Source organism: Xenopus tropicalis, chromosome 4, assembly GCF_000004195.4.
Source record: "Xenopus tropicalis strain Nigerian chromosome 4, UCB_Xtro_10.0, whole genome shotgun sequence".
Taxonomy (NCBI): Eukaryota; Metazoa; Chordata; class Amphibia; order Anura; family Pipidae; genus Xenopus; species Xenopus tropicalis.
In genome coordinates this window covers 21733966-21750435 of record NC_030680.2, presented here as the reverse complement: position 1 = coordinate 21750435, position 16470 = coordinate 21733966, and the positions used below count along the sequence as shown (strand labels likewise).

Genomic DNA, 16470 nt, shown 5'->3' with positions numbered 1-16470 from the left:
AATCCCTGGCCAATCCAGTGGCTAAATTATATTGAACAATTTCTCATGACTTGTGCCAATACACACTACTTGCACTTCTGACTACTTGAGGAGAGCACTAAAGCACCCGCCCAGCTCTTTTGATGAATAGTTCATGAATGTGCACATTTATGATAGGGAACCAGATAGTTCTGGAGTTCCAACTGAGGGTTGCTACTATAAATAAATGCTACTGACTTGCACCAAGCAAACTGCATGTTGCTGCCCCAAAAGTAATGCCATCCCCACTCTGCGGATGCTAGCCTCAGGTTGCGTCCAATTCTTGTGTCAGATGCAACCCAGCATCATTTCAGTGCTACATGGGAGTATGGATACCTATTGAGATTAAATGCTAGAATTTGACCCATGGGCAAGCACTGCTAAAGATAAATTCGGGTGGAGGGACTGGGGGTAATTTTTGCCATTTTTCTAAACTTTTTTTGCCTCCCGGTAGTCCGCCCACCTTCCTGCCACCGCCAACCCACAGGTCTCTAGCTACATCATAAAACTGCTCAGCTCCTATTATCTTATATGGGACCTTATTAAGAGAATATTGGGATTATTTTAATGGGTAACTCAGTAAAACACAGTACATTTCCGATGTAAAGAAGATTCCATACAACTGAAGTAATAGCTATTAGTTTATGATATATATATATATATATATATACAGTGACTGATCAATAAAACAAAAACCTAAATTGATAAACATGATATTTAAAAAACACTAGGAGGATGCTAGAGAACCAACCTTGACCTATCCATAGCTTCCATTGACTTGGCACTGTCCCTTCTTTGTCCTATAACGTTTGTCTTTTTTTTATAGTGTGATTTCTGGTTATTGGGAATCACTTCAAAAGAGAAGGCCAATGGAGTTCCTCATAAGTAGACCTCAATAACTATTACACCAGCATCTCATGAGATCATTATATATATATTATCATTATCAAATTTGGTTGTGGTGGGATAGAAGTCCTTACAGTAATAGCTGAAAATAGACTCAATTGGCAGGTTACCTTACAGTTATACTAATTACAATTAATTTGACTTTAATGTAGACCAGGGGTGTCAAACTCAATCACATAAGGGGGCCGAAATCTAAAACACTGGCTAAGTTGCGGGCTGAATTTTTTTAGTTACTATGTGAGGAGAATGGAAATTGATTATGCTGGATGGTCAGACACACTCACCAAGGGCCACATAAAACAGCCAGACGGGCCGGATTTGGCCCCCGGGCCTTGTGTTTGACATATATGATGTAGACAATAGTATACATTAACAATCTGCAATTTCCGTATCAATATTTATTTTTAATTTGGGTAATTTAGTTGCAATCTGATTGCTATCCCCCAACCTTTCTGTTTAAATATGATTAAAGCGGATGGATAAGTAAATATGTTACATTAAAAAAAACACAGTTATAAATATTGAACCTTAGAAATAATGTTGATATGAAAACAATTCTAACATTTTTGGTACTGACTGTTTTTATTCTTGTACCTTTTTATAAATATGCATATGCAAATTAGGCTACTGAAGGGTTAAATAGAAGTGCGCACCTTGCCCGCGCTTACAATTTTATTTCCGTGATCACATGACCAAAAATCACGTGGTTTTAAGAATTTGGATTCTGTTCAGCCAGAAAATTGGATTTGGCCAGATCAAAATCCTGCCAAACCAAATCCTGGATTCCATGCATCCCTAATTTAAATCACTGAATAAAACCTTAAAGAATAAAAAATGCTTTGATAGCTTATTTAAAAAATCTAAAAGTTGATATATTATTTTATAACATATATATATATTAGATTATCATATTATATTTTAGATTAACGGTTTAATATGAGTACTTGTATGAAAATGGATGTCATAACTTTAATAAACGTAAGATAAGACAATACAAACTAGAGAGAATAAAAAGGTGCAATTCACAGGTTGTAGAGGGGGTGCAGCTACAGCGGAGTGGGTGGGATTTTTGCAGATAGGATATAATGAGGCAAGGACTGATTTGCTAATTTCTTTTGCTGGATCCTTACTGGCAACAGTAGAATGGGCCCCAAGGCGGTATCATAGCCAATGAGGTCAAACTGAGGCGTGATTATTGCTAATTGTGATGAAGCTGAAGCTTGATGAAAGCGGAGAGGCTGTGTTCCCATTAGGGAAGAGCTGCTGACTTATTTTTTGTCAGGGGCTTCGCACATGCTCATTATGCCTAATCATGCTTCACTTCCTTGCCACAGCCATTAGGCGGGGGAGGTATTTTTCTTTTATTCCTTCCAGCTGGAGCCTTACCAAGGCGATTAATGGCATTGCACCCGTACACATCTGCACCCTTTTTGTGTTTGATTTGTGCACCCTGGATAGGTGTCATAGTCCTCTGGGCTTGACCCTAGGCCAAGATTTGTTGGTTCTCACCCTAGCTTCGGCGAAGGTGGATCTGCCCACACATGCTGTTCATTGGCGAAAGCCTTGGACACATGAGCATCGGAGCCCATGCCTTCGGGTAGGACTCACAGGCGATGACTCAAAATCATGGGCCCCATGCTTACTCATGGTGGCCCTGAGTGCAGAAGAATAAAAGAAAGGAGCTGGAGAAGTGAGCTCTTAAGATATAGTGATCGAAATTACAGAAAGATGCCTTGTATAAAAAGGTCCCAAAAATTCTAGATAATAGATCCTATACCTGTATAACGAAAATGTCCCTCTCCATGAAGGACAGTGCTGTCGTAGGAAAATCTGTAGTGAAAATAAAAAATGATGGATTGGTTAACACTTTGCCTACCATCATGTGGATTCTAGGTACTGGCAGTACAGGCTGTAGTTGGCAGCAATGAAGAATCTATGGTTATGGGCACTTCCAGCACCTCTAGTCTCCATGCAACAGAGCTATCAGTATGGCAACTCCCAAGACAACATAGGGGGAGTCACATATTGCTCCTGGGACCCTACTGGCATAGAAATAACTACAAACAGAAGATATGTGCCCCCCTTCCCCAGTGCCACCTTACCACCCTGCCACCCACACATTTCTTTGTTATTTGTATATTTTTAGAATCCCCTCAGGCATTATAGATATTTTTTTGCTTGGATAATATATATTGTGCAGATTGGCATATTGCAAAGAAATATGTGAGAGAAGCTGCTGTACAAAACCCCACAGACATTATTAATAGGCTAGTGGTGGCGGGGGCTCTTTGGGCCTCTGTGTGTTTAATGGCCGGGTATGTTGTGCCTCCTAGCCCAAGCCTTATTCCCTAACTAAGGCCTGCCTGCACTCCCTTGTTTCTCTCATCACTCACAGCACGAAGCAAGACACAATAGATGTAACACACATTTTATTTTAGCATTTGGAAGATATTCAGTTTAATACTAATGGGTTAACACCTCAGGCACCAGTCACAGACATAACCAATTTCCTCAGTAACTGAGCCCCGGACACACGGCTGCCTGTCGCCTCAGGCCACGCCCCCCGCACATGTGACTGGCCAGTCAGCTGACACATCTCATGAGATTCCAGAATGCTGGGTCATTGCAAACAGACTTACATATATATACAGAGCGGGGAGTCACACAGCCGGACCGTTATGGCTTCCTTACTAGTGTGGGTAGTGCTGCTGGCCAGCTCCCTCCTCCAGCCGGGCTCTGCACTTATCAGGTGAGAGATGAATGGCTGCCATGTGTGTGTATATATATATAATATATAATATATTGCACCTACATAGATATATGTTTTCCTGCATGCAGCTGGGGTGGCACAGTGATTTCATATCCAGCAGGCATCAATCCATAACTTCTTATGTGCCCTCTCCTATTCTTTATTATTTACAGCTCCTAGAATTCCTGGGCACTCAGAGGCAGCTAGGGATTCTGGGAGTTGTAGTTGAACAGTTGGATAAAATTGATTTTAAACTTTGCTTATGCTTTGGTACCAGCAAATGCACATCTGGACTTTGTTTTATATAAATAGCTGTCATTCCCATACCTAGACCTGTTTTGGCTGAAAAGGCTGCCAAGAATTTGGCACAAATTATTTTCTTTTCATGTAAAAAAAGGTGCCCCGCAGGCGCTGATTTGCTCACCGTTATCTCTCGTCTGTTTACCTACCCCCAGTCCATTATAAATAGACCCTGGCGTTTGATTAGTATAAGGGTATCGGATATCATGTATACAGAACTGTCCTAATGATATGTCGTGCTAATAGTTAAAGGGTAACTAAACCCTCAATGTGAGCCACTTTATAAACAGATTTGTTGTCATCAGGGCGACTAGTTTGGCAGCATCACAAAATGTTTGCTTAAGGGGCGAAGACACATGGAGCTACCTAGTAGCAGCTACTTGTCACGGCTACTAAACGCCAGAAAATCCCCTGCCATAGACAATACTGAGAATTGCCTCTGCTAAAACATACATAGAGACAATTATCAGTAAATGATCGGCATTGTCTATTTCAGTAGCCACGACAAGTAGCTGCTACTACTAGCTCTGTCTGTCTGCATCCTAATAGAAAACAATGACCCATTAGCCGGCTACAAGTAAGCAGCTACCGATCGCATAGAGGGGGCTTATTAGAAGCCCCACTGATGCAGTTATTACCACCCCCCCTACATTTATATATACAAGGTGATGGGGGTACAAGAATAAAGCTCGCCATACATGCGCCAACATAATTGTACAAAATGTAGTTTCATACGATTTTCAGACTACGTGAGGGCTCTAATAAAATCTGTGCATGTATTGTGTATCGGACAATATCTGGGGGGGGGGGGGCTACAATTTCAGTCCGACTAAACTTTGTGCTTCACTGTGGCAGTAGTATGTTAGCACTATATAAAGGATTATTATTAACATTTATTTATAAAGCGCCAACATATTCCGCAGCTCTGTACAATAAGTGATAATAATATTATCTGTAATATTAGGTAAAACCATTACCTAAAGGGTAACCAAACCCCAAAAAGCCTGTTGCTAAAGCAAATGTATACAGTGGGAAATACCATTCTGTGATGGTAATTATTACAGATACATAAATGTATGGGTAATATACCCTCTTCTGTAAATTATATAAAATGGACATATATGTATATGTACCCCCTGCTGTTAGATACAAGGATATTAGAAGTCACTGAGGACTCCCATGACCTGTATAAAATTTTCCACACAACGTGCCCTGCCACTTATAACACAAGTGCTCCTTACTGAACAAAGTAAGCAGATTAATTATTAGTAAGGAAATTCCGTGTTTGACGTTAGACAACTTATCTGTCTGCAGAGCCAGGCTTTCGTTAAGAGCTTCAGGCTTAGAGTCATGTGATCTATATCTGTAGCTGAACTACAACTCTCAGCACCCCCTGACAGCCTTCAGCTTTTAAAAAATGCTGTATTTCAACAAGAGTTAGAGGAGTACATGTTACATGTCGTATCTTACATCCGTACAAACATTAGTTATGTTGCATCTAAGGATTCTGGGAGCTGTAGTCCAGCAGTACTTTTCAGGCTGCAGGTTGGACCTGGGTTTTTTTACAAGTTTTCAACATTCCCATAACTACTGGGGTTCTAGTATCATCTCTCCTTTGTTGCTGTTCGTTCAGCCGCAACACAACACACACCCATCATCACAACCGTGTTCAGCAAATAGAATATCTCCTCTCCCAGACATGGCAATAAATGGGTTATATGAGTGTGAGTGGGCCCAGCCAGGTCACCAATAATAGGGTTCCCCCAAGGAGAGGTATGTATTTCCTCCGACAGTAATTTTGTACCAGTGATGGGTGTCATTTGAGCGAGACCCTAGTTTGACTTCTACATTGGTTCCTTGTGAGCTCAAAGGTGGCAGCCCTGGTTGCTTTAAAAAGTCCTCCCTAAATGCTCTCCTTTTCTCTTTACTTGCAAATGAGGTCTATTTTCCCTTTACCTTTTTAATTATGTTGGGAAATACTTTGCCACAGAGGCCTTGTACCAGAAAATGGTCTGCGAGCCCAGGAAATGAGTGCGTCCCAGATGCACCACAGCACTTAGACGTGCTGCATTGTGCGTGCTGAACCCTATGACTTGTGGTTTCCCCTGTCACTCCGCCACCAATGTGTAAAGTCGACACATTCACGCTTCTCGTGAAAAGAGCAGCAGTTTGTGAGACATAGTTTAATTTTTTTCAACAGTAGGTTTTTTTTTTACAGTTTTTATTTTTGCAATTTTAACAAGGAAGAAGGTAGATAGAGAGGAGCAACAAAAGGGAGCTAGATACTAGAGCTATTGAGCCCCATTGCTATTTCATTTATTTAATGCAAATAAGTGCAGGTATGGGACCTGTTATCCAGAATGCTCAGGACCTGGGCTGGGATCTTTCTGTAATTAGGATCCCCATACTATAAGTCTACTGAAAATCATTTAAGCATTAAATAAACCCAATAGGATTGTTTTGCCTCCAATAAGTAATAATTATATCTTAGTTGGGCTCAAGTACAGGTACTGTTTTATTATTACAGAGAAAAGGGAATCCTTTAACCATTAAATAAACCCAATAGGGCTGTTCTGCCCCCAATAAGGGGTAATTATAGCTTAGTTGGGATCAAGTACAGGTACTGTTTTATTATTACAGAGAAAAGGGAATCATTTAACCATGAAATAAACCCAATAGGGCTGTTCTGCCCCCAATAAGGGGTAATTATATCTTAGTTGGGATCAAGTACAGGTACTGTTTTATTATTACAGAGAAAAGGAAATCATTTAACCATTAAATAAACCCAATAGGACTGTTCTGCCCCCAATAAGGGTAATTATATTTTAGTTGGGATCAAGTACAGGTACTGTTTTATTATTACAGAGAAAAGGGAATCATTTAACCATTAAATAAACCCAATAGGGCTGTTCTGCCCCAATAAGGGGTAATTATATCTTAGTTGGGATCAAGTACAGGTACTGTTTTATTATTACAGAGAAAAGGGAATCATTTAACCATTAAATAAACCCAATAGGACTGTTCTGCCTCCAATAAGGGGTAATTATACCTTAGTTGGGCTCAAGTACAAGCTACTGTTTTATTATTATAGAGAGAAAAATGTGTAAAAATGTTATTTATTTTAATATAATGGAGCCTATGGGAGATGACCTTCCTATAATTAAGAGCTTTCTGGATAACAGGTCTCCAGGTAACAGATCCTATACCTGTATAATGAAATACTGACAGATTCAGAACTGTTTTGCAGCTGGATTTCTGCATCTCAGCAGAGCCAACCACAGATCCAGATAAGTCTGCGTTGCAGAGAAAACAACTTCCTACACAATTGCTGAAGAACTGCACGAACATCAATTGGGCTTGTGCAGCCAACAGCAACCAATCAGAAATTTTGCTTTATTTTAGCTGCACTATACCAAATGTTTTGGTTGCTATTGGTTACACTGTTACTATACATTTAGCAATAGTGTTATTACATAGTCGTTGCTAAACTTGACTAATACCTGAGTATGCAGTAGAAGTTGGGTTAAAGCGGAAGCTTGGGGGGGGAAGTATAATGTTCTCATCTGGTCTGGAGTGGAACTTTGGCTGTCCAACCAGAATTTCCCCTTGTCTCCAGTCAAACAATTGTTTATATGCCCCCCCCCCCCATCCCAAATTCGATCCATTCCGCATCCATTCCTTCTCTCTCGCTGCTGCTCCTATTTTTCCAGCTGTCTGCCTGACCATTCAGAACAGAACAATGAAAACGTGGCCATACTGTGTATGGTGCATCTTATGGCTTCTCAGCATTTAGCCCCTGGCCAGTAATACTGATAGCCTACACCAGGGGTCCACAGCCTTTTTTTTCTTTTAACTGTGAGCCACATTCAAATGTAAAAAACATTCCTGGGGGTGCCAAATAAGGACTGTGATTGGCGATTTTGGTAGCCCCATTGTGGACTGGCAGCCTACAGGAGGTTCTGTTTAGCAGGACACTGGGTTTTTATACAACCAAATTTTTCCTCCAAGCCAGGAACTGAAAAATAAGCAGCTGCTTTGAGGCCACTGGTAACAACATCCAAGGGGTTGGTGAGTGTTGCCTCCGAGCCACTGGTTGGAGACCACTGGCCTATACCATGGGCCAAACTCAAGTTGCTTCAGTTGCAGATCTTTGGTTCTTTTGTAAGCTCTTTCAGCATGGTGCAACACCCCTAAGCCAACAATTCAACTGTTTTCTCTCTGCAGGATTCCATTAAAGAAATTCCCCTCTATCCGGCACACTTTTACCGAAGCTGGTAAGGATGTGAAGGAGCTACTGGCAAATGAGGTGCCTTTGAAATATTCCCCTGGCTTTCCCCCAAGTGGGGAGCCCACACCTGAGGCCCTAAAGAATTACTTGGATGTAAGTGTTGGACGGATTACGGTGATTTCTGACTTCAGCAAATCAGACCTCTCCTGCAGTAAATGCAAGTGCATGTGTGCCCATTGTTGGAAAACATTAGTCAATGAAATCTTGGGGGTCACTAAAGCGAATGTTAAACTCCAGTGCACCCTTTGGCTGTCCTAAAGAGGCAGCAGAAATGTAATTTCCAGTTAAAATCTTGCTTAGCAGTGGTACAGCACCCATTAACATCAAACCCTAACCCAGGGCAGAGCAGTGAATTCGGGTAAGGGATTTGCTGGCAGTGAATATGGCCCCCCACCTATCCACCACCTGCTTCTGGGGCCAATTAGTCAGCCCTGACCCACCCGACACATAGGTCTTGCGGGTTTTGGGTTCACCTTTGAATACCCTTCCCTTCTACCGCCCTACCTGCACCTTTAACCCCACCCAGGGACCCACAAAACCAGATGTGACGCCACCGTTAGCCAGAAGTGACCTCACTCCTAGGGGGTGGATCAACCAGGTCAGGGGGGAAATTGCCTTTTAACCTGGGAAGGTGGGGGGAATAGTAGACTGCAATCAACCTGGGTACTTGGGGACCACCCCCTTGGGCAGGGAATCTGGGACCTCCTGCCTAAAACCTAACTGCTTTGCAGGTACCTGACCCAATGCAGGACTGTACCCTGAATATAGGAAGCTTTGAACAAAAACAGAAATTTCAATATTGAGTCCCTTTAACCCTTATTAATATATCTGATTATGATGGGAGTTATAGTTCAGCAGCATTTGATGAAAACCTAAAAATTCAGAACAACGTGTTAATTTCTGCATTCAATTTGTATTGCCAATTCAGAGAGGTGTTAGGGCCGTGGCAGACGGGGAGATTAGTCACCCGTGAAAAATCTCCCTTGTCGCAGGCGAAAAATCTCCCCAAAATGCCATCCCACTGGCTAGAATGTAAATCGCCAGTGGGATGGCATACGCAGTGCAGCGATTTGCCGAAATCGCCTTGAGAGGAAACTTTGACAATCTCCCCGTCTGCCACGGCCCTTAATGCGACACCCCCAGAAGCAGAATTGGGTTCTACAGCTCCGAGCAGTCACTTTCATTCTGACCAATAGGCACATGTGTCTGCGTTGATACATGTGTCCGTTTGGTTAATCTGCCCCACATTGTTTATCCCCCCCCCCATGTTTATTCGCATTGTGTTTGATTTGTATGTTGAGTCCCGTGTTCTATATCTGCAGGCTCAGTACTATGGCGAGATTGGCCTCGGCTCCCCCCCTCAAAACTTCACTGTTGTGTTTGACACGGGATCCTCCAACCTCTGGGTGCCTTCCGTCCACTGCTCTATGCTAGATATTGCTTGCTGTGAGTAACCCCAGGAGCTGCAACAGTTGGTTTCTCCCTGCAATGAATTCTACTTTCTGTAAATACCATACTCATATGAGCAATAATATTTCTATATTTTATATTGACCTGTGTGGCCTCAGATCTTGATTGGGCTGACCCACTCGAGCGATTTAATTGGCCAGCAATCTGCACATTTGTCTCAGGGCTATGCCTGCGCTGAGCCTTCTCTCTTTGTGCGGCAGGGATGCACCATAAGTACGATTCTTCCAAATCCTCCACCTACGTGAAGAATGGCACAGCGTTTGCTATCCAGTATGGCACTGGGAGCCTCTCTGGATATCTGAGTAAAGACACTGTAACGGTGAGTCAGGCGCAAGTATATGGCCTCAAGTAGGTTTTTGTGGCCCCCAGCATGCCCAAGATATCCATAGACCGCTTTGTACTTATTCTTTTATAATACATAGTCCCTCAGTTATTTAAAATAAGGGATAATTGACCCATGAAATGGATTACAAACTAGAGCAAACCCATGGGCCAGATTTTATTTCAAGTATAAAGGACAGTAAGGGTGTTTGTGCCAGAGTAGATGGACTGTCGTATGAATGAGTACATGTCGCAGTGTATTGAGTATTGATTGGCTTTCAGTGTGCCATCTAACCCGCCTTCTCTCTCCCTCACGCAAACAGATCGGAAACCTGGCCGTAAAAGGGCAGATTTTTGGAGAAGCTGTAAAGCAGCCGGGGGTCACCTTCGTAGCTGCCAAGTTCGACGGCATCTTGGGCATGGCGTACCCCGTAATCTCTGTGGACGGTGTCCCCCCTGTGTTTGACAACATCATGGCTCAAAAGCTGGTGGAGTCCAACATCTTCTCTTTTTACTTGAACCGGTGAGAAAGCTGCTGTTAATATGGGGCAGGGATCCCCATCCTTTCTTACTCGTGAGCCACAGTCAAATGTAAAAAGGCTTCGAAAGCAACACAAGCACCATAAACGTTCATGGAGGTGCCAAATAAGGGCTAAGATTGGCTATTAGGCAGCCTCTGTGCACCCTATCAGCTTACAGGGGGCTTTATTTGGTAGGAAATCTTGTTTTTATTCAACCAAAACTTGCCCCCAAGTCAGGAATTCAAAAATAAGCACCTGCTCCTTCCATTACCCAGCATTCCAAATTTGCTGTTCTTCTTTGTCCTTTACTGTCTCACTGTCTTCCTCTCCCCCATAGCATTATAAACAGTCCTGTATCCTTATTCCATGACACTGGTAGGGTTAGAAATGCTCAGTGCACATGGTATGTTCCCAAGGTGAATAAAAGGCAGATAACTCCTTCTAATACCCACATTACCCTTAAGCATTCTGACTTTTTATGATGGTTACTAATTAACCAAGGTTGATTATTTTTCTGTACTTAGAACTAAATATTATTTAATATATTGGGAATGGAATGAGTTTCTACATGAGGGAACCCACATTATAAGATGCAATTCTTCTTCGGGCTTTATACCCAAAATAGGAAACCTCAAGCTGGAAAAAAAAGTCACAGGTTGCATAGAAGATAATGGATTATCTCTGTAAAACACCATTGTATATTTCAGATCTTATGTATTATCTGCTATGTAAGCTGAGGCTTTTTTTCATATTGACTCAGATTGAATGGCTGCCCCCTTAGCTACACAGCAAGTCATTTATATAATTTAAATTAGCTATAGTAGTGTTTCTGAAGCAAACACACCAATTTTACCAGTGCAGGGATTTTAATCACTTTAATACTTTAATACTTTCATTTTATGGTATTACTGTTCCTTTAAGGGTAGATACCAAATAATCTCTACTTAAAATGAAGGAGCATTTCCCTTTTAAGGATCCTGATTGCCCTACCTCCATTTATGATTTTGGCTAGGGTTATCCAATGCAACTAACAATGATTTACCCTCTCCAATATGGCAGAACAGTTTCCTGGAAAGTTCCTAATCCTAAATCATTTGTTACTTTTTTTATCCTTTAGAAATCCAGACACTCAGCCTGGAGGGGAGTTGCTGCTAGGAGGCACAGACCCCAAGTACTACACTGGAGATTTCCACTACCTCAGCGTGACTCGCAAGGCCTACTGGCAGATTCACATGGACCAGTAAGTGTTAAATGCTTTGACACTATGATTCACTGCTCAGAGCTCCCTTGTGTAGATATAACAATTTGTTCAGTTGATACCCAGTCACATTAGGCCGACGGGGCCCCTCGACCCAAAACCGCTGCCTTCCTCCCTCGTGGCTGGCTGGGGTTTGTGGGCCCCCACACTCCACTGCTGCCCAGGGTCTGACCAGGTGTACATGGGAGGGCAGGAATTTGCACCCATAACCTTTACCCTCCTCTCTCCCTTCTGGGTTAGATCTGCAGGCCCCTGAGGTGCAGGCGGGAAATTGCAATGGGGCATTGGGGGGGGGTAGTTTTAAATGGCCGGAGGAGAAAGCTTGCAAAAAGGATGAGCGTGGTAGACCCTGGACACCCAGTCCAACACTGATGATATCAGTCTGATCTGTTGTTCCTTATTACTACATGCTGTATTTAACTACACAAGAGATGCCCAGTTTGACCAACTGCTCCTGACTCTAACCCACCCATTCTGAACCTGAAAATCAAGCCTTTTATGCAACCAGTGACTTCTGTTTATCCCCCCCACCCCCTCAATCTTATACTGCCAATGGTCTCCTTTGTAGCTTCCCATATTTTTAATCTTGGTCAACTCTTTCCTTAAGGGCTCTGGCACACCGGCGAAAATGTAAATCTCCGGTGGAGAAATCGCGCCGCCGCGTATGCCATCCCACCGGCGATTTACATTTTCACCGGTGGGATGGCATAACAGGGAGATTTGTCACGGGCGACTAATCTCCACGTGTGCCAGAGCCCTAATGAGGAAAGTTTCCCTAATGGTTAAGTTAAATTTAGGGATTAAGCCAGTGTTTAATGTAATGTAGTGCAGTAGGTGGCCCATAGTTGACTCTCCATGGTGTTTCTTCAGGTTGGGCGTTGGGGATCAGCTCACCCTATGCAAGGGCGGCTGTGAGGTCATTGTTGACACCGGGACATCACTGATCACTGGTCCTTTGGAGGAAGTGACAGCCCTACAGAAAGCTATTGGTGCCGTCCCATTAATCCAGGGACAGGTAAGATTTTGTATATATTAGAGCAACAGCCAACATGGTGTACATTTGTGACTCTTTTCCACCTCTATTTGCTCCCTGTTATAGTTAATGGGAATCTCTCGGCTTATGGCACACACAACTGGAGAGATTGAGGTTTTTCAGTTTCCATTATCTGTAATGGGAGGCAGACTGAGACAATTTGCAGCTACAAAACAGCCATTTGCGCCATTGATTCTATGTCCTCAGCCTGAGTAGAATGAATCACCGGTGTGATTTCTTTTGCAGTATATGGTGCAGTGTGATAAGGTCCCCACATTGCCGGTTATCAGCCTGACACTAGGAGGACAGGTTTACACCCTGACAGGAGAACAGTATATAATGAAGGTGAGTACATTTAGTTGCAGTGAATGGGGAAGGGGATTCGTTAGCAGTAACTACACTGTATATGCTAGGGATTTATTCTTACTGTGGGGGTGTGAGGCATGGCAGCGCACATCAGTATAGTATAAGAGTTAGTGATGGCACAATGGACATTGCTTTGATGACGTTGACTGTTTTCTCTCACACTTTCCTCCCTTAAGGTATCCCAGCGGGGCAGTACCATCTGCCTCAGTGGCTTCATGGGTCTTAACATCCCTCCTCCAGCCGGACCCCTTTGGATACTTGGAGACGTTTTCATTGGCCAGTATTACAGCGTTTTTGATCGAGCTAATGACTGTGTTGGATTTGCTAAGGCTAAGTGATATCCCCGTCACCAAGAATAATGATATGAGAGCAATAGTTAACTCCTGCCAGACTACTGCAATTATTAACCTGTTCCACTGACTACAGAGCCCTCACGCGCGGGTCCTGCCAGCCACCAGGTTTTTAGGTTTTATTGATCACCCTTACGCACAAAATCTGCTTGATTAACCCTGAGGGCAAGGCACTGCTCTGATACTTGTGTTGTGTAGGAATCATAGGAAGTCTTAGCCAACGAGCTATTGCTCAGTCAAGTGCTTCCTGCACTGAAATATTTAACCCCTACGTTCCAAAAAGTCTCAGATCAATGCATCCTAGCTGCTCCGGCAGAGAAGGACCTGTGACAGGAGCCAGATGGTTTGACCAGTACACAGTAGGCAAGATCATCAGACAAGGCTCATTGGTACTTGTTTAATGTAAAGGGCAAGTAATCACTAAATTCCTCTAGTGTTGGGTAAGGGCTAGTGTGGGTCGACCCTACTCTAACCCGTCTGCTCTCAACCCACACCCCACCTAGGAAGGCAGCTGTATTTATAGACCTGTGTCGACCCGAATATGCTGCGGGGGTTGGCCCATTTACGGGTCAACCTCCTCTCTGCTGCATGTAAGTAAAAGCTGGACTTTTAAGGCTATCCTAACCAGGCCTGGACTGGGAATCAAAATAGGCCCTGGCATTTCAAGTACGCAGAGGCCCAAACAGCCCCACAAACTCTCACCATGTGTTGCTTCCCCTTGACATAAATAGGAATGGCGCAAGTCACCTTGAGGTTATTGCAACAGGGCATTTTCAGGGAATAAGCTCTGGTCCTTGCCTGCTGCTATTAATGTGAAACTGCCCATAGCGAATAGAGGGCGCTACTAGTAGCAGCTTTCAAATCAGCCCATGTGCTCCCGGCCCTAAAGTGGCCATAAACGTTAGGGGAGGTTGCCAAACGAGTGGATCTTTACCCAATGTGCCCACCTAAGGTGGGAGATATTGGGCTAATTCGATCATTTGGCCTTAGGCCAAAACAATCAAATTAAACAGCAGGTATGTGGGCCGTCGGAGCGAGGACTTCATCAACAAGCTGATGTAGTCCCTGATTCGAGGTGAAAATCAAACCTGCCTGATATCGGGGAGGTAGGCCCGTCGGGGGTGCACATACTTGGGCAGATAAGTGGCTCAATCAGTCTGAAGGACCCAAATCAGCTGAAATCTGCCCGTGTATGTGCGCCTTTAGGTCTAAGAACTAGTAATGTAGCCGGGTTATCAAATGACTGGTCAGAACTAAAGCAAGGAGGCAAACGCTGTCTGACACATGAGAAACTGGAGTTAAAATGTCAGGATACTGGCTACTTGCCCTTTAACTGAAAGATTATGTAATGACTTTTAGACATGCTAAATTATTTTGTATCTGGAAATAATATCCTGTTAACCCTGCCCCCCTTTCCAAAGTGTGAGATATCTGATGGGAACTTCCAATAAAGAGTGAAATAAGAGATTTGTGTCTCTGCTCGTCGTTTCTTGTAATGGGCTATACAATTTCCCAGGGTTCTAATGAGCAGCTCTTTGGCAGAATTGTTGGAGACAATGTTTTTGGAAAGGGGGTAGGCACAGACTGGGATTGCGGCACATCTCTTTTATTACCACCCTTAGCCCTCCAACTGTCTCATAATCCCTTTAAAAGAAGCAATAGGAGGTGTGGCTTAGGAGTCTAAGAAATATTGTCTGGTTATTGGGGGACTAACAAGCCAAATGGAGCCCCATAATGGAACTCATTTGTACCAAGACCCCCATGGTTTCTCACAGCCTGTAGGGAGAGAGACACCATAACATTATCTCAGAATAATTATTCCCCATTAGAATTCATATTCTTCCTATTCTGCCTGACATGTCTAACAAAATCCATGATGGTGAGCTCCTGTGACAGCTTTGAATGCCTGGATCAGTACTACTATAAACATGATTTTTAGGCTGGTTCACTGATAACGTTCATGATATTGCCCTTTAATTAAGTTAAATTAAAAATGAACATTGTTTCAAACATTGATCCCCAACCAGTGGCTCCTGAGCAACATGTTGCTACTGATTCTTGAAGTAACTTTTTTGGGGACTTATAGTTCAGCTATACTCTTTTGTACAACTTTCCACCAGAAATTTTTTTTGACCCTGAGTTAATCCACTTTTGTATGTGTTTCACGTGATTTTAAATACACAATGACTATTAAAACCATTGAGGTACAGGTATGGGACCTGTTATCCAGAATGCTCGGGACCTGGGGTTTACCGTAATTCGGATCTCCTACCTTAAATCTACTGAAAAAATTATTTAAAGAGTAATTAAACCCAATAGGATTGTTTTGCCTCCAATAAGCATTAATTATATCTTAGTTGGGATCAAGTACAGGTACTGTTTTATTATTACAGAGAAAAGGGAATCATTTAACCATTAAATAAACCCAATAGGGCTGTTCTGCCCCCAATAAGGGGTAATTATATCTTAGTTGGGCTCAAGTAGAGGTACTGTTTTATTATTACAGAGAAAAGGAGAATGGAGAATTTTTTTTAACTTTAATTTTTTTTATCAAAGAAAAAGAAATCTGAAACCTGACGAGCTTCTGTATAAGTAAATGAGATGTGTATTTTCAACTTTTTTTTTATTCAAGATTGTGCAGACTCATTGAAAATGAATGGATGCAATTTCATTACAGTTGAGTTTTTCATTGTGCATGTAGTAGCCATGCTGACAGATTTCCCCATATTAAATAAACCACCAAACATTCTACATTTTGACATAGGGGAAAGGCGAGTAAGTCTCTTAATTAACACAGAAAGGCAATATATTTGGCCCCTAGTGAACACAAACCAAAGAAGAGTGTGTTTCCCCTTCTGTAATTGCCCTTAGAGTGAGGGGTGGATGGAAC

The 16470-nt window shown here is 42.7% G+C and overlaps 1 protein-coding gene across 1 annotated transcript; it reads left to right on the top strand.

Moving 5' to 3' along the window:
• The first annotated feature begins 3601 nt into the window (after positions 1-3601).
• LOC613063 (cathepsin D-like) lies at positions 3602-15047 on the top strand. The gene is given in 9 exon segments (NM_001142903.1): positions 3602-3673; positions 8198-8354; positions 9584-9707; positions 9932-10050; positions 10376-10575; positions 11691-11813; positions 12702-12846; positions 13111-13209; positions 13407-15047. Coding segments are annotated over 9 exon segments (1200 nt in total). The 5' UTR covers position 3602; the 3' UTR covers positions 13569-15047.
• Positions 15048-16470: the final 1423 nt, after the last annotated feature.